At 33.0% G+C, this 20,433-nt stretch overlaps 1 protein-coding gene across 17 annotated transcripts in view; it reads left to right on the top strand.

The window, feature by feature from the left end:
• The window catches only part of LOC124369008 (proteoglycan 4), a 218,418-nt gene that overhangs the window by 75,977 nt on the left and 122,008 nt on the right, over positions 1-20,433 (top strand). The window contains exon 1 of one of the 17 annotated variants that reach the window (XM_046826627.1): positions 8,054-8,324. The exons of the other annotated variants lie outside the window; for them this stretch is intronic. Within the exon in view, the coding sequence (XP_046682583.1) occupies positions 8,282-8,324 (43 nt within the window). The 5' untranslated portion in view covers positions 8,054-8,281. Of the gene's footprint in view, positions 1-8,053; positions 8,325-20,433 lie in introns of those variants that run through there. 17 annotated transcript variants of the gene reach the window in all.

Genomic DNA, 20,433 nt, shown 5'->3' with positions numbered 1-20,433 from the left:
AACATATTATTGCATGGGGGATGCAGCTGTTGTGTTCATTTCCTAAAATATTTTACAAACTAATTTGTATTCTTTATGGTTATCTTGATTATTATAAATTTTTAAATATTAACACGTGTTTAATATTTGAACACATTTTTATTAGTGCTCGCCTTAATATGAAAATGTTTGAATGCGTTATGAAATACTGCAATCAAATGTGTTAGATTAATGATAGGGTGGACTGTTCCGAACTGAGAGCGTCCAGGCGACCTGGATAGGCTCATAGATTGGCCCATTCACGAGTTCATGGTCTGGTCACCACCGAGCACTGGCTCGCCGATCCGGGTACGTGAGGCTAGTCACTGTGGATACGCCACTCGTCGTTTTTGTAATATCGTGAGGTAAGGTGTACAGTGAAATCTATACGATATAACAAACAATGTTACTTTATTAAACTAAAAGCGTTATATTTTAATAGGCTCTAGGTAAATCTTTGTTAAATCGGAATTATAATTGTTTACATTTAACAGATTGATTTAACTAAGTAACTCCGTAGCTGGAATTGATTGGGCCGTGGTTGAACCCTGTTTCGTCGAGTCAGCGGTAATCCCTTGCTAGTCACCACCCCTCTCCTCCTCAATAATCCCTCTCAAAGAACTCTCAAGGATGTATAGGCCGACAGATTTACTGCAACCGCAATCCGCAGCCAAACAAAAGTCTGCGTCCAATAGCAGTGCTTCTATTTTAACGAAATATTCACCGTGCAGTTTATTTATACACACCGCTAGGTTTGCTATATTGTTGTACAGGATTGTTAGGTGTTTAGATGCTAGGATTAGAAACTTACGCCGAAACTAAAAGACATTTTGGAGTCAACAATACAGTGATAGACGTTACAACCCTCCACGACATAAAATTAGTCGTTTGCTATGAAGCCCTTTTTAAGTTAGTTACTGAGACGTAATTACTGAACTTATGCATGGTAATAATTGTATGACCCCAAGTCTGCAGATAATCTACCCTTTATTCACTTGTGTGTCTTTGTAGTACTCCATATTTTTAGTGATACTTGTTCTTAAATTTTAATTAATTTGTACTGTTATGTTTACAGCATAACGAAAAAATTATGTTTGAAAATTATTTACTTACAAATACGATGCAGCTGCTTGATCATTACTTCGAAAAAGATGTGGGCGATCTTGCACGAACAAGCGAACTCTTTACGTAAGCAGGCGATTACTGTGATAGTTGAGAGTGAATTCGAAATAATCATAACTTTGATGTCATCAGAGTTTTTGAGAATCGTGCCACATATGTTCTGTGGTTATATACTTTGATTTTCAAAATCACTGGGATAGCTTAAAATTGTAATGGTTTAAATTTAAATTGAACCTCTGCACAGGACTTTATGTACTGTACTCTGGAAATTTATATTACGTTATATATCTTACTAATCATATGTCTTAATTTCTAATCAGGATATAGAATTATGAAGCTTAAAAATGTATATTTCAAATTGGGTTTTCCAAGAAAGTATTTTCACAAACTTTTAACCTCTTCACGTTCTAAAAAATCTTAAAAGAGTTAACATTTTTGTCTAAGTTAACAAACATCACTTTTAATTTTACTGTCAAAAATGTTCAGCCCTATTTAACTGGATGTACAATGTCATATAGCTTACTTAATGCTCGCATTTAAAAATTGTGAATAATGTTCTGATAACTTTAATAACATAATTTTCTTACTTTATCCTGCCCCTTGAAAATCTTTTAAGTCATATGTACTATAACATTATTTACTATTTCATGTCATACTCATTCTTCTGGTAACGAGGAGTCATAGCTGTCTTGTGCGGAGTTAATTTAGTCAGATAATTCACGATTATACTATATCCCCAAAACCTAGCAGGCTTAAAAGTATATCTTGGGGTTCTTATTCGAGAATTGTGACCATTTCTTTGTTTTACTCATCTCTTGCTGCTTGAACGTCCAATAAATTTAAAAACTATACTTTGGGCATTTCCTACAAACTTTGTACCGTAGGCTATATTTGTCTTAATGTACTGTTTTCTGTACTATAGTAGCTAGGATTTTTAGATTTCACGCATTTCTCTGTTTTTGTTCCTAACGTATAGATCCAATCTCTAATTTGCCTATATCTTTGTGGAAAGAGACTTTTTCAGAAAATAAAAATTGATTTCTTTTAAAATTATGCAAAGTAACTTTTTACACGCGAGTAATGTGGTAATCTTTTTTCTGTAAAAAATAAAAAGCAAGGAGAAAATAATTTCTAGCAAAACGTACATCTGCCGTTCTATCAGGCATCAGGGCAATCTAATAAACACATCAGCGCTCACATTTGTGTTCGCCAAACATCGAACTAACCGGTCTTGATTTGACCCATATCCCCGATTTTCGAACTGTCATGGAATAATAACACAGTCAAGTAAATTTACCACTAGGTTGCTTAGTCTAATCCATATGTGCCAATTTTTAAATGTTGTGATATTACAATAAGATGAATCATACATAGGGTTAATTATTATTCTGCACTAGCTATTCAGGTTACAGTGAGGTGAACAATTTTTAAATGTTGTGATATTACAATAAGATGAATCATACATAGGGTTAATTACTATTCTGCACTAGCTATTCAGGTTACAGTGAGGTGAACAATTTTTAAATGTTGTGATATTACAATAAGATGAATCATACATAGGGTTAATTACTATTCTGCACTAGCTATTCAGGTTACATTGAGGTGAACAATTTTTAAATGTTGTGATATTACAATAAGATGAATCATACATAGGGTTAATTATTATTCTGCACTAGCTATTCAGGTTACAGTGAGGTGAACAATTTTTAAATGTTGTGATATTACAATAAGATGAATCATACATAGGGTTAATTACTATTCTGCACTAGCTATTCAGGTTACAGTGAGGTGAACAATTTTTAAATGTTGTGATATTACAATAAGATGAATCATACATAGGGTTAATTATTATTCTGCACTAGCTATTCAGGTTACAGTGAGGTGAACAATTTTTAAATGTTGTGATATTACAATAAGATGAATCATACATAGGGTTAATTACTATTCTGCACTAGCTATTCAGGTTACAGTGAGGTGAACAATTTTTAAATGTTGTGATATTACAATAAGATGAATCATACATAGGGTTAATTATTATTCTGCACTAGCTATTCAGGTTACAGTGAGGTGAACAATTTTTAAATGTTGTGATATTACAATAAAATGAATCATACATAGGGTTAATTATTATTCTGCACTAGCTATTCAGGTTACAGTGAGGTGAACAATTTTTAAATGTTGTGATATTACAATAAAATGAATCATACATAGGGTTAATTATTATTCTGCACTAGCTATTCAGGTTACAGTGAGTTGAAAAATTTTTAAAACAGATTATTATGTAACGGTCAACCCATAACATTCTTACAACGAACTAAAAACGTATCGTGTACCTTTGCTCAAACTTGAAAGGGTTTCTATTTCTTTTAACATGTTAGTAATTGTTAGAAGTCTATTATTTCTTAAATATATTTGCGTGAAATGTATTTAAAATATTATTGATCTAGGCTATAATACTACAGAGTATTAATCCACATTGTTATCCTGAGGCAGTATTTCTATATATTGGTATTGAGATTGTCTCGTTTATCCGTCCTTACGCATCAACCGTGTTTGCACGTACCGTGTCTTATTTTAACTATTGCTGAATGCCTTTTATGCTTATTTATTACTTTTGGTTTTTTTGTTTTTTTTTTTGACGTTTCCATTCTATATCAAAAATACTCTTAAGCCGTGAATTTATATTACGTACAGATGACCTAAAACTGGAAATTGAAACTTAAGCTATAAATTTATCCACCGTTTATCCCCGTTTGCTTGAATTCCTTCACTTTGAAAATCATATCTCTGGGCAGAAATCACATTGCAACATATGTCTGAACATGGTCAGAAGTAACATGCCTGAAACATGTCTTGATATGACACTACTGTTCCCTGTGTTGTTCCCGAATAGATACAATCCGCTATATTTATAACATGTTTTGTAATTTATGATTTTTATTTACACATATGTGTTTCCATGCATATATGGAATCGTGATGGAGTTTTCTCGAGGAAACTTGACTCAAGATAGTTTTAGGGATGCAGAGGGCTGTCCTCTATGGGACTGGAGCGATCATGTTGATAAAGTTGCGAGTGCTACAGTTTTGTGTGTAGCTTAGCGAAGTTCTATTCTCAAGAAAACTGACTTAACACGAGTTCCAGGGCTTGCCTAACTGTCTTCAATGGTACCTGGAACGCCTCAAGGAAATGCGGTTTATACAATTTTTATATTGTCTACTTTGACCTTTAAAAATTATGAAAGGGACAGGGCTTTCGGTTAACAGTCCAGAATTAAAAAGGAAATTAATTTCCAGATTTTAAAATAGCTCGTGAACTACAGAGTCTTGTAAGCAGTTTTTCTTAAATTATTTTCTGTAACTTCCCATTTTATATCCTGGGGTAATATGCCAAAAGATTGTAGTTGGAAACAGGCCTATGAAATATTGATGACCACGCTTAAACGAGTTATTATTATATTTATATTCTAAATATTAAAATATTCACATTTGGGTGTCTTGCTCTTTGGAATTTCAGGTGTTGGGAATAAGCCATAGAAAAGTAAATACAATGTCTAAATAATGTTTTTTTTTTTTTTACATTATTATGCAAAAGTATAATAACTGTTTACAATTGATTGCCAAGACACATAGTAGATGCATATTGTGCTGCAAAAGTGCTACAAATCTATACAAATATTACGTAATTTATACCATAGAATAGTAATAATAAATTTATCAAGGATCTGCAATCGTACTTTTATATTCAATTGTAGTGGTGCAATCGGTAAGTGGTCAGGACATTCTCTTTCATAGTAACAACCCCACAAGTAGTGGAAGGCATTTTAAATTTTGATTTAAGCCATCTTGAGGTCCATGGTAAACATTTAAGATAAGGATGTGCATTTTTATAGCATTTATATGATATATAGAAAATATCATTTTTCTAACAAAAGAAGAATATTTAAAGTAATAATTCATATGCATTCTGCAAACTTTCATATCTTCAGCCACATTTGCTTGAGCATGGTCAAAGACTGCCAAATTTACATCATTAGATGCATATAAACCCTCTTGAAGTTATCAAAACGTTCCTTTACTTTTCCTGTCTTTAGAGTTACTTAGTTAGAAGGTTGGCGTCTCGTTAAAAACTTAACCGGCCAAAAACATACTGTATGATACTGTACTATCTGTAATGGCGTGTTTTGATCCGGGAAGGAAACATTCACCTAAGGAAATGAGAGGCAGGAACAACTTACTTATCACAGATTTATGCCACCTCATTATCTGCTACGAGAAGTTTGATACACTCGTTGTAAGCTCGTTGGTAATGTAACCATTTAAACTTTGTTATTTATGGTTATAAACACGTTTTACTCAGTCATTAATTTCATGACGAGCTTCTAATGGAATGATGGATCTACTTAGTATGTCTTTGACTTTTTGGTTGGAATTTCAGGGCAATTGTGTTATTGCCCATGTATAACTGCAAATTACGAGATAGAGTATAAATGTGTGTGAGTACCATACAACCCTCGTAGAATGTGTGCTAATAAGAGAATTTTAGCTTTGAATGTTGCTATTTTGCCGATGGCGAGTATTTATATTAGATTAAGGTGCAAATAATGTTACTGGATTGTAAAAGAATGCAATAAAAGCCGATTGCTATTACCAAACTATTGTGTTCATAGTGGCGAATGGCCTCAACCTTATAGCTAACGAAATTGAACAAAGTGAAAATGAAGTAGTTAATAAATGTACAACCAGAGTCTCAAGTTAAATGTACTGTAGGTAGGCCAACTGAAGGGAAGATGGGTGCTAGGGCAATGACACTCCGGTTGCGTGGATTCGATCCCGTCTCGATAGCGGTAATCCAGTTACCAATTATTAGCACTGTCTCCCTAACACTGTATCGATTCGCCCCCGTCACCTCCATATATGACTATATGCCTCTTGACCCTAGACATTCATTTTCATCTCTACGAAGGAATTATGGAAAATATTTCAGATATGTGCATGAATACCTTCAAATCACAAATTAAAATATATTTAAGAAATTACTAATATTATTGGAACAATACTGAATTAAGTTATGTAATTAATTTTGTATATGTTATATTTATATTTTCCATAATGCTATATACTGGCTGTAAGCATATCGTACTTGTAGTATCATTGAGTAGTATTAGATCAAATGCTGTCCGTTTTACATTTCCAGGACATAATACTTTAAAAGTGACGGAGTTAAATTTTCTAATTGCCTATACTAATTTTAGAAAACACTAAAATTATCATCAATTGAGGATAGAAATTTAGAAATTATATTAAAATCATTAAAGTTTAATTAATTGAAACTAATAATAGTATGCTATAATGTTAATTGGTTTCAAACTATACTAACTGTATAAATTAACAATAACCAGAGTAAAAACCTTAATAAAAAAGTATATACTCATTATTTAATTGCAGAAGTTGAATTATTCAAATTGTGACCAATCTTAACAAAAAAGTGAAAGTAAATAATTCTATTGATATAACCGTGTTCGACGAAATGTATTTATAAAAAACGATCTTGATACAATTCAAGATACAAGAATATCCTCTATCTGAATATTTAAAATTGCGACGATTTACTTTTTAGATACAAAATTAAACAGTAAAGTATTTTCCCTTCGGATAAGATGTTTATAGTAAGATTTCTTATTCTTATTTATTTAAATCCTATAGTTGATTATCTATCGCCTTCTGGTGACATCTGTTTTGAATGGTTTTATACAGCTATACTCATATTATTTAGTTTTAACTGTCAGTATCTTGTGATAGTTAATTCTATTTAATATTTTGAGCTGCCTCCAAATTTTCCCAGAGAAAAAACCTAGTAACCCAGCATGCTATTAAAATTTTGTAACACTTAAAATGTACAAGTAACTCGGCTCCAGATAGAAATCTATGGGTGATCATAGTATCTAATTTTTGTGTGCATCAAAATATTCGTTAAATTAATTAATTATACTTAGACATACTTATATTTTTATAGTTTAATTTCTCTTCCTTTATGGGTTAAAAAATATTCTTTCCATTTAAGTTGTTTGCTGGTTAATTGTTTAATTTATAGAGGACAGACATCAGAGGTTGTTATCACTAATAAAATGCAGTTTCTGATTAAGCCTTGTCGAACATAAGTAGAGACACACATACAGTGTTAACCCAAATTCATGTAATATACGAGTTAACATGTAATCACCTTTAAATGTTGTTTCCAAAGGACATGCATTTGAATCAGCTGATTTCTGGAATATTCAGCACTCACAACCACAACATACAATGAGGTTTTCACAAGACATACATTCGAATAAAAATTATTATCCAGCAGTCGCAACCACAGCATACAATGTTTCCACAGGAAATGCATTTGAATCAGCTGATTTCTTGAGTACCCAGAAATCACAACCAAAATATACAAGGTTTCCACAGGAAATGCATTTGAATCAGCTGGTTTATTGAGTACCCAGCAATCACAAACACAACATATAACAAGCTTTCCAGAGGACATGTATTTGAATCAGCTGATGTCTTGAGTATATAGCAATCACAACCACAACATACAAGGTTAACGTTCCACAGGGCATACAATGATGTTAACGTTTGCCATTAAATAACAATTGACGTCGATTTTTGTTTTGAAATATTGAAGGGTACTTTAAGAAATTTTGCTGATAAGTTGTAGTCCGTGATACCAGTCAGCTTGACAATCTCGACATGTACAAGGCACTTTTGATCGGCAATTATCGAGTATGCATTTAGTGGCGACTATTTACAAAATATCCATGCCGGCGTCGCTGCGGTTCGCACCCATGACGACATCAATTAACACTCACCCACTTGTCTGTGTGCAACTGTTAAGGTCACTAGTTCGTCCTAGTACCTAGTGTTGTGTGCTGTGTGGTGCAAAGTTCGATCTCACCTTTGCTACTTTTCCTACATTGTAGTATTTGTTGATCTTAATCTTAAATCATTTTTGTATCGAAAACCGTCCCACGGTGACCGAAAATCCTCGATTGTGTATATTTAAATTTCCTATTCTGAGCGAGTGTAAGGCTGACTCAGTGCTTTAAAGGTTCGGCAAAGAACTCCTGTGGCTTTCAAACTTTATATCATCTTCAATGTCTCAAGAAAACTCGAAACTGATAGTTCAAACGAAACATGGTGAATATATCCTCGTTCTTAAAATTAGCATAACTCATAAGTATACAATTTGTCTCAAATAGGGATAAATTTAATCGACAATTTATATGTGTATATATATATATCTATCAATTATAACAATATTAATTATTGATAATTTCGAGTTAATTCATTATTTAAATGAAATTGCTCTCTTTAACTTTATTATCATTTAATACTATACATGTATATACTAACATTTTAGATTTTCTAATGCTTCTGATAAAACGCTAGTTCCTACAAAATTATGGAAAATTGCATGGATGGTTACAAATTGCTTTTTCTTTTATACCATGATATCAGCAGTTTTACTACAATGCATTCAATATCATGAAAGTTAATTAGTAGTCTACGTTCGATCCCTTATAGTAATTGTTTGTTATACAATGAAAATAATTAAGTAATTAAGATTTTAGAAACGACAGTCGTCGTTATATTAAGACGTCTATAAATAAATCCTGAATAGGCTATAACACACGATTCAAATATTCGCTACCTACAAGCTTTCACCGCAATAAAGAGTGGCTAAACGTGCGACAAGATGTATATTTCCCAGATACGATGCCATTACTCAACCAAATACATGTCACCTACTTCTATATTACGGTTCCATCTTCAAGAAGATTTATTTCTTTTTAAACATTTCAGTTTTCATATAGAAAATATTTATGTAAAATATAGTAAAAGGTTTGTCGAGTACAAGTATTTTAGTGCTCACTCTCCAGTCATTCCTACCACTGTTTGACTGTAAGACCTCTGCTGTTGCCTTAATCAGGTACTATATCCGTCACTGTTTATACCGGCATTCCCCGCAATTGTGTTTATGCCGCTACAAGTCGATGTAAACTGTTCAGTAGCGGCTTCTTATATACTTCCACTCAAATTATTCTTCAACAAGATCATACTGAGCCCCGAATTACTGTTTGACTGTGATATCTGTGTTGCTGCCTTAATCAGATACTATATTCGTCACTGTTTATACCGGCATTCCCCGCAATTGTGTTTATGCCGCTACAAGTCGATGTAAACTGTTCAGTAGCGTAGCGGCTTCTTATATACTTCCACTCAAATTATTCTTCAATAAGATCATACTGAGCCCCGAATTACTGTTTGACTGTGATATCTGTGTTGCTGCCTTAATCAGATACTATATTCGTCACTGTTTATACCGGCATTCCCCGCAATTGTGTTTATGCCGCTACAAGTCGATGTAAACTGTTCAGTAGCGGCTTCTTATATACTTCCACTCAAATTATTCTTCAACAAGATCATACTGAGCCCCGAATTACTGTTTGACTGTGATATCTGTGTTGCTGCCTTAATCAGATACTATATTCGTCACTGTTTATACCGGCATTCCCCGCAATTGTGTTTATGCCGCTACAAGTCGATGTAAACTGTTCAGTAGCGGCTTCTTATATACTTCCACTCAAATTATTCTTCAACAAGATCATACTGAGCCCCGAATTACTGTTTGACTGTGATATCTGTGTTGCTGCCTTAATCAGATACTATATTCGTCACTGTTTATACCGGCATTCCCCGCAGCAATTGTGTTTATGCCGCTACAAGTCGATGTAAACTGTTCAGTAGCGGCTTCTTATATACTTCCACTCAAATTATTCTTCAACAAGATCATACTGAGCCCCGAATTACTGTTTGACTGTGATATCTGTGTTGCTGCCTTAATCAGATACTATATTCGTCACTGTTTATACCGGCATTCCCCGCAATTGTGTTTATGCCGCTACAAGTCGATGTAAACTGTTCAGTAGCGGCTTCTTATATACTTCCACTCAAATTATTCTTCAACAAGATCATACTGAGCCCCGAATTACTGTTTGACTGTGATATCTGTGTTGCTGCCTTAATCAGATACTATATTCGTCACTGTTTATACCGGCATTCCCCGCAATTGTGTTTATGTGACTACATAAGTCCCATATCACTGTTTTGTACTCTAAGAGTATTTGTATTTGGCTTACAATTTATAGCCATACTGCAAAAGATTTCTGTTGTTTCATACTACGTAAGACTTAAGCAGTCCCCCATAGATAATTCCTAAATATTACGATAAGGAATTATAATATTATTAAAACGGGAATGGGAGGGGAGGGGTGAACCCACAACAAAAGAGCGCGACATTTCCAAAAGATCCTCAAAACATAATATACTAACTATTACTAATGTCATAATACATGACATGTAATATGTAATATTGTAAATTCCACGATGACATTAATGAAATAATTTTTTTAATTTTAAAACACATTTCATATTTAAAAAAATTTGTATATTTAATATTATATTTCATAAGTCCTTTTCATATCATACCTCCTCTATATGGTATATATGAATCAGCGTAACATTTTTATAAAACTCCATACGGCTTGTTAATGTTCATGAATGTTGCCTAGCAAACTCAACAGGTATTTGTCTTATTGATACTACACCATCGTATATAACTAATATGTGCAACATTCTATAGTTAGATGCGTTGAATTTCTTTAAATTTAATAATAATTTCTATATTATTTGGCCTCAGCAACATTTAGGCAAGCGCACCTTCACTTTAAATATAATTGCTTTAAATTCGACTGTGAGAAAGTTATTTGAAAGCTTTACAATAAAAGAGTAGAATATTTATTTAAGTAAAATAATAGAGTTTAAAATTTTCAAAATGTTCATTAAATTTTCCAAACTGTCTAATAAATAATTTTTAAAATGATACTATTGAAATTTGTTTTTCGAACATTCGAGTGGAAAAACGGCTACTGTAGAATAGATCAATTTGACTACAAATTAATTAAATAGTTACTAAAAATGTCTTCTAAATGCAATATTAAAATACAATGTCGCATTATATTAGAAAATATTTGAAACAATACCAGATTTATTTTTTATCTCTGAGTTTGCTAATTTTGACTATTTTAATGAACGGAAATGAGTTGAGGGAATTTTTTAAATGTTTAATTAGTACTATACAACACAGTTCGTAATTTTTTTTAAATTTAATATACGAGTAATTGTGTGAAAAGAGTAATTGGTTTGGCTTATCGTTTATAATATTGTGTGGACCTGCAATGCTTTTGACCAATATAACAAAATTATCGAATTAAGTATAATTTGTACGTATTAAATATAAATTGACTAATTATCCAATATTCATATATAACATAGTTCTAGAATGGCAATTAGTTAACATTATATCATAGGCTAAATATATAAAGAGACGTGTATAACAGGGTTGGGGAATGCAAACAGGCAGTTGCTACACACCATTGTTACTTTGTCATCAATAACGAACGTGCCTTCTGTTTGACATAGCATTATGTTGAGTATATAGGGGGATGCAAACAGGCAGTTGCTACACACCATTGTTACTTTGTCATCAATAACGAACGTGCCTTCTGTTTGACATAGCATTATGTTGAGTATATAGGGGGATGCAAACAGGCAGTTGCTACACACCATTGTTACTTTGTCATCAATAACGAACGTGCCTTCTGTTTGACATAGCATTATGTTGAGTATATAGGGGGATGCAAACAGGCAGTTGCTACACACCATTGTTACTTTGTCATCAATAACGAACGTGCCTTCTGTTTGACATAGCATTATGTTGAGTATATAGGGGGATGCAAACAGGCAGTTGCTACAAACCGTTGTTACTGTGTCATCAATAACCAAATTTCTTCTGTTTGACATAGCATTATGTTGTGCATAGGGAGTAGTATAAATAAAGTGGGGGGGGTTTGGGGAATGCAAACATGCATTTGCTACGCACCATTGTTACTTTGTCATCAATAAGAAACGTGCTTTCTGTATGACATAACATTATGTTGTGCATAGGGAGTAGTATAAATAAAGTGGGGGGGTTTGGGGAATGCAAACATGCAGTTGCTACGCACCATTGTTACTTTGTCATCAGTAAGGAACGTGCTTTCTGTTTGACATAGCGTTATGTCGTGTGCAGGGAGGGTGTATAGCAGGGGTGGGGAAATGCATGCATGCAGTTGCTACAACCCTTTGCTAATTTGTCATCGGTAACGAATGTGACTGTGTTTCATACGTACAACACGCAACGGTTCAGACTTATCACACTTTACAAAAATTATAATTTAACTTTAAAAATGCTCCTATTACAGCCCGTTTATTACAATTATAATGGAAGAAAATTCACTTTTAATGACGTGTAATATAGTGTAAATTGACGCAAGTGGTTTATGAAAGTACAATTTCATACACATAATGTAGCCATGGTGGAAAGGGTTGATTCAATGTGATTTCGATTAGTTTCAGTCCACTTTCCTCTATTTCAACTATTACAATTTCATTAAAGGATTGGATTAGTTGTTATTGGAGTTTGGGAGACAGAGATTAAATGTGGCACGCGTCAGTTGTTGTTATCTTACTTGTCGACGTGGTTTCACTTCTACTGGTCAGGAAGAATGTGATTCCCTGACTAGCCAGTATCTTGGAGTTTCAGTCAGGCCTAGATTACATGTAAAGTACGTGTCCACACTTCGCTTATACTAAGCAATTAAGTATGCATATGTGTAACATATGAAGCTACAAGACAGACAGAATTGAGTGAGGCACTTACAAAACCTGAATTGAAAATTTCAGGCTGAAAATATTTGGAATGAGACTAATTACTTGATTACTATTTTTTCTTAAGGTGGGATAAATAAGGCCGTGTACAACCAATAAGCGCTGGTGATACAAGGATAATCAAACAAAATAAATAAAATAAAATAATAATACGAAAAACACTTTTTCAAATTGTGTATTCATAGCCTAAATATTTATATTCTCGCTAATTAATAGTACTAAGCTGCACAATTTGACTGTTCTCACATCAAAATTATCGCAACTATTGTGCAGCGTTGCGGTCACTTAAATAATAGCCCTGCATTATTTAAAATTAACGCAATATCGTATATGAAAGTGTTATTAATTTTGTAATTTACTGTTTTTAATGAGAGAAAACATGTTTTAAATATCAGTCGATTATAAGGTAGAACATTGTTTGTTATGTTTTAAATGTTTATATTTTCATTTAGTAATTTTTATTTGATTTAAAACTTTACTGTCACGAAAACAAACAAATTAAGTAATAAATATCAATGACTGCCAGACAAAGTCGCTGATACTTAAACAGTCAAGTGTGGTTTCTTAAGCTGGTTACAAATGGCTTCCAAGGGTCTACAATCGTGGCCTTCAACGGTCTTAAAAATGCTAGCCAGGAAGCACCGGCAAGCAGCATTGGAACTGAGAAACACACGATAGTGTGTGTTTAGGCTATGGACACTTAATACTTTTGTAATTATGAGTCATTTTTATGTGAATACGTTTTTATCTTTGCATTATTTTTATATCGTTTACGGGATTCCGTTATTATATTAGATTATTGCCCATGGATTTCAAAGAAATGTGTTTCTCAGTGTAGTTAGCCTATATTTAGGTAAATCAATTCTACATTCTGATGGAGAAAATTATAACTCCAAATCAGGCAATAATAGGTATGCTGTGCACTTTCAAAATAAGCTGCCTTTAATATGTATCAAATAGATATATTTTGATAAAATACTACATTACCCGTTTGGAAAACTAGTTTATTTCAGTTTATTACCTCTCAAAATCAATTACACTAATTTTGTATTATGATTCATAATTCACATTCAACAGTTATTATATTTTATCTAGCCATATACACGTTTTTTATATATAAATATACAATAGAGGGAAAATAGTTGAAAGATACCCTTTCCATTAATGCCCATTACGTAGAAAAGGACATTTTTTTAGTATTAACAATCAATGGGAGGACAAGTCAAGGAAAGTGAAACTGAAAAGGAGTTACAAAATCCTATGCCTACCCATGTATAATTTGAAAGTAGTTAAGAAGTCAGGGTTTTTACGTCAAATCAGTTTAACATATTTAATTAAAATAATGACTTTTCGGCTAATTCACTTAATTGCCGGTTGTTGTGCACGGCCTTGAGTTTGATCTTATGACAACCATAGTAATCCTCAAACACTTTTTGCCCTTATTCTCATTTCATAAACATCATTATTAAGATCATTATCATTATCCACATACGCTTAAGTTGTTACATTTTTACAATTTTGGACTAAACCCAAATAAGTTTAGTACGGCAGGATCTCTATTACTTTTCCATTTAGAGTGAAAAATATAAATAAGAACAAACAGGAATTTTTATTACTACTCCGGTTTAACAATTACTCTCAGTGAGGCCGACGGTCGGAGCTGAATGCAAAGAGGAATTCCTCGTAGTTTGAAGTGAAATGGCAGCATAACGATGTACTGTAGTTTCCTGGCCATACCTTACGACCGTGAACAAGGCACTGCTGATATGCTGGTAGCCATATTACGGTTCAACGATAAAGATACCGCTCAAGGCTCGACTGGCTCATTCCACATTCAACTATTCGGTGTTTCAACAGTACGAGTGTGCTCTATGAGTCGCTATACACGTCCTCGCTACCCGAATGTGTTATGCTTTCGTGTTATCGCCCCAGCATTTAGTCTAATTATTCTAAAAGTACAACTATTTTAATTGGTAACAAGAAATAATTCTAAATTGAATACTGAATTACAGTTTCATGCAACGTAAAGTTATCATGTATTATATGTAAATTGTGGTTTTATTTTTTTACAACATCTTTATTCCACCAAAACAAGTTCAAATGATTTTTGAAATCTTCATAGACGAGGATTATTCAGATACAATTGTTGGATGATCTATTAAGAATATCATTCAATTATATGTATCTGTTTTTTATGTAAAGATGAAAAAGCCAATATTGAATTGCTTTATTGACCTCGAGTTCGCAGTGTCTTAATAATTCATAGGTTATTTCCATGGGGCTTGGAATGGTTTCAGAACAACTACGATATAAAACGAAACAAAACATATAATCGACTAAATTAGTTGATGGGAGAACGAAAAATGCTTACTTTATCTGCATTCACAGGGTGTGTCAAAGCCTATGCGATAAACATTTAGGATATACTGTAAAGGTCAAAATAGCATTATGTTATCATTTTAAAATGTTTTTATGCGCTCTTTTTCTAAAATATATATTAAAATAACTTACACTTCAAATTGAACATACAATATATTTTTTAATAACAGGTACATGATTTTGATGAACTGTACAAAACTGAAATAATATAATGACAATAATATTATAATAGTAATAAGTCATCTGAAAGAATTCATCAGTGACCAAAAAAGTGATCCGAGACGTTTATTCTTCTGACTAAGTTTATGTTGAATTTTAAATTGAACTATTTCACAATATTTTTTGCCTACAATCGGAAGCGATTTTATATCTTAAAATTACTGGCTAAGATGTATCATTTTCGAGAAATTTGAGTTTGGAGATGGGAGCCTGCACGCTTAACTTTCTTGGTCGGGAATAGTACAAACCGACTACCCTCCCCACCTTCCTCACAAAATGAGTAGCACTCTCGCGGCTGAAAACTGATCATGTAGGAAGGTATGGAGACATTTTGGAAAATCCTGTATTGCCGAAGAAAATATATGTGAACCTTACTTAACGTCTAAAGTTCTTCGAGCAACTTAGATAATATTAAAATAGAACATTATTTTTCATTATGGAAAGTCTTTAAAGGATCAATGAGTAACAACTTGTATAGGTATAATGAACAGTTCGTACAAATTAGAACTGAGACTGAAAAACAACAGTTTATATTACTCTATAAGATACCACTTGGTAAACTCGTAAATGGCAGAATCGGAATTCCGCTCCCCACCCCCCCCCCCCCACCGAGTTTAAATGGATACGAACCGAGTCGGGTTTCTTAACGTTATGAAAGGAGGAAAGTTTGTGTATGGATCGTATAGATTTAATTATTAATTCTTGTTTCAGTAAACTGTATTACATTAAGGCAGCTTGGGTAAAATATATTCAATCTTATGTGGTACTTTTTCGATGTTAATTATGCTTTGTTGGTGGAGATATTGAAACATCACAAAATCTAAAAAAGTATTTAATAACAGCATAAACTCTCTGAGAAAAATATGTATAGTGTGATCAAGTGGTTAATTGAGTTCTGTTAAGTGTCAATTCGATAGTACATTTTCTTCGATGATGCCTATGAAGAGATAATTAAGCCTTGACTACAAGTCTACTGCAAATTAAACCGTCAATAATTAATCCATTCCGTAATGGTTACATTTAAAAAACAGAGGAAAATGTTTATAGAATCAGACAGGTTCAAACGAAACCATAAAGTGATAAAAGAAAGAAGTTGTTATTTGTGTGGCTTTAAAGGCAAATTGAAGTGTTGCATAATCAACACTTATAAAACAAGTTATATAATGATAGACTGCAATCTTTTTTCTGATTCTTAATTCAAAATTTTACTCCTTATAGGTCTCATTTATAGCGCAAATATTTAACACTGATTCTAGTCTTGTGAAGGGTGCAGTTATAAGAAACTCGCGAAGCTATGAAATAAAATGTTAATTAAATAAAAACTATTATAACATAGTATTTGGGTCGTTCTGGGTTCGAATCCGAATGGAGGTTGAAGTGGAACGGTCGTTTGTAGCGTTAACAGAGTACAGCTAACTTTGCCTACTAGATCTCCAGTAGTGCAGAACTTCATTTCCTATCCGGTCAAGGTCAAACTCTTCCACTCGCTCATCTCCGTCATCTCTCATCTCTGTTGTATCGGCGGCCTGCTCTTCCATCCTGATCGCTGTCTCGCCTAACACGATTATCCGATAGTAAGGCTTAGTAAATGGAATACACAAAACCTTATTGCGACGGCTATGTTTTGTAATGTTCTAAATGGTGTTGTGTTCAATGAGAAGGTAATTATTATAAACAATGTTGGAATTAATGAGCTCTTCAATTAGCTTCATGTTCTGTCCACAAAATGTATTGAGGATTTTATGCCTGGACTAATATCAGCTCTCAAAGTCTGTGTCTCTGTTTTCTCCACTTTTTATCCTTGGCCAATCATAAAGTCTCACCTAAGTTCATGTAAGGATGATCTAATGATTTCTGAACTGATCATTGGCGTGGATCATTGTGCTGTGCCAGCTGTCGTGATCACGTCGTGTTCCAGTGGGAGTAAAGGTTTTATTACTATTAATTATATAAAAGTTTCTTGAATTGAATACTAAACTCGGGAGAAAGACGTAATAAATATCGCCTGTTCATAAACTGAACGGGTAGGGTGTTCACTTTCTTATAATTAGATTAGAACACATATATACATTTCTTTATACGAAAAGTTACATAGTTTTCGCGTTCAGCCCATTTGAATTGTCAAGAAAATAAAATAAATGTTGCTACTCTCGTACAATCAACTTCAATCAAAAGAAGAGCACGGCTATATTGTTAACGCGTATTTATTTGGTAATTTTTCATTCGTTCGCATCAAAATAAGGTATTGGAATTTTTGTACCTGTGTCAGCTATCTCGTTAGTTTTTATGAAATTTTACTTTTTATGAAGATTTAACAAAGCCGACATTTTAAAATGATTACTATTTTTTTCTTTTAGAAGAACGTTACATCATAGTAAGAAATACAAGCTAGCGTTTATCATCAGCTATTTAAAAATATCTCCAAATATATCCTCACATTCTTTGGATCACTCTGTATAAATATTCACATATTTAGGGAATAATTATCACTCCGGCCAAATGGTCTTCGTTTGACCAATACACTACTATTATTTATAAAATGAAAATCGAGTAGGAATCAAAAAACAATTATAAATATTTTTCTCTCAATCGAAACATTATCGTTAAGTTTGTTGTAAACATTAAACATGAAGTCTTGTCACCTTACATAAGGCTACTGCCAGGCTATTCTGACTGTATTGTATTAAATTATTGCATTGTCAATTTACTCAAGAAACCATTGAGTGTAACCATTTATTTATACAGCGAATGGAGAGCCGCATTACAATACAACAGCGGGAACACAAGTGTTGTTTGTGTTGTTGTACGTCTACGTTACATAAAGGTTCTCTACATATTCCCACAGAGACAGATCGTGTGCTATACGTCATCCGCAGATTGTTTCGTGAACATCGATACATGTTGTGTTGAAAATCACAGCTGTGACTGTAATGCTTTTATTTAAATACTATATTCGGTTGGAGTCTTTGAAATAAACTTCCGATTTCTTCCAGACTTGTTTATGTGAATACGCCGTTATAATAAGATAGTAGTGATAATGCTTACAACCAGGCTTGTAAATTTCTTCCAAAACCGTTCTTACAGTTACAGCCTTGACTTGAATTTGTCATTCTTACGTTTTATATTTGATTACTCTTGCTTGTTAAAATTTGAAATAAACGTTAAATATACAAGTTTTTAATTACAGCCTAATAGTTCACTTTATTGGTTACACCATTCAATACACAATACAATTATTGTGTAGTATAATTGTAAGTTGTATAAAAACATTTGTCAAAATTCGTATTTTCCCAAACTGTGCATGTTTGCTTCAGTATATTATGCTGTGTTCAAATAGTTATTGCAGTAGAATAGTAAATGTATAGATACAAATTGGGGGGTTTCTTTGCCTGATAAAGGCGTTCAAAGCTAGTACTTGCATTTTTTCGCAATGATAGACACCTATGCTATAAAAGAACTCTGTCTGGTTTACCCAGCAACCATCTAGGGGTCGTCTAGACAAAGAAACGTTCTCAATGTCTCATCAGGTGCACATTTGAGTGATCTACGGTGTTTTAGACACGATCCCAAAACACGGCGGAGCAATTTATTTTTCTACACATAACGTAGCTATCGTGGGAAGGGTTGGTTCAATCCGAATATTGGGGTTAGCTCCAGTTCACCTTCCTCTTAGTGCAGCATCTGAAATCTGACTGATACTCTCATAGACTAGATTCCTAAAAACTGCAGTATAGGTCTCAAATACAGATCAACATTCTCATTGAATAAACCCTTCCCACAATATATATGTTATGTGTAGAATAAACAAATCATGTCAATTTGAAGAATTGTACTTTTAAGTAAATAATGTAATAGAAACATTTATTACGTTGGGACAAAACATATTAACCTTCAACTTTGCACTTCTCAGTGATAAAAGCTATCAGTGAACCCCACAGTATGTTACAATTTTGATATTTGAGTATTGAATACAAACGTTGATGTTAGTGGTATTTCACTTATTTGTTTTACGTAAATTAACATGAGGTTACAAACATTCGTGCCAGAAATTACTAAACTTGTTTTTCTTTTCTAAGGGTGCCTCATTTTCAACTTTAAACCCACTCTCTAAATGAGCCCTAAAATTTACAAAATCGTGAATCTAAATCTTAAAATTAAACCTACACACACCCTAAATTAATAGGTACACATGTATATACAAAACGGCAAATTAGCCAAATTTAAGGTATACTCCTTCAGTAAATATTTGATAGATTTGTATGTCGATTTATACTAATTTATGTGTTATACTAATTTATATCAATATTTCGTATTTAATGTTTACATTGTAAACTGGCCTGTATTTAGAAACCACGTATTATACACGTACTACACACAAGCGAGTGAATAGACGAAAGAGCACATTTTATGAGTGACTGAGATAATGTATTATTTATGTATGATAATGCAGAAACATTAGACCAGCGAGTATATTTATTTATGTATTCAACTGCGTAGTCCATCCATCGTTGTCGAATACACAAATCCAACCATTCGTAACAAGCTATATACAAATAGCACATCTCTTAGCCTGGTATATGTTTAGATTGAACTATAATTTTGTAGAATAATAGATTTTTCCTCTTTGAGACCAAGAAGCCAGGCATTGTAAAATTTTATTTAATCAACTTTTCAAGAAGAAGTCTGATTCAAGTTTGTTTTCTATTAAACTAGACTTTAAAGTAGAGTTGTAAGGTAGCATTACTCGATCTAGACAAGAGATTTGAAAAGTTAATTAATATGAATTGACAGTTCCTTCGGACAATTTGACATCTCACTGTATGTGTCTGGTTAGTTATTTAATAAAACAGTTATTTTATTAAAACAACTTACTCATCAA

The sequence above is a fragment of the Homalodisca vitripennis genome, chromosome X, assembly GCF_021130785.1.
Source record: "Homalodisca vitripennis isolate AUS2020 chromosome X, UT_GWSS_2.1, whole genome shotgun sequence".
Classification (NCBI taxonomy): domain Eukaryota; kingdom Metazoa; phylum Arthropoda; class Insecta; order Hemiptera; family Cicadellidae; genus Homalodisca; species Homalodisca vitripennis.
This window is presented reverse-complemented; position numbering and strand designations above follow the sequence as displayed.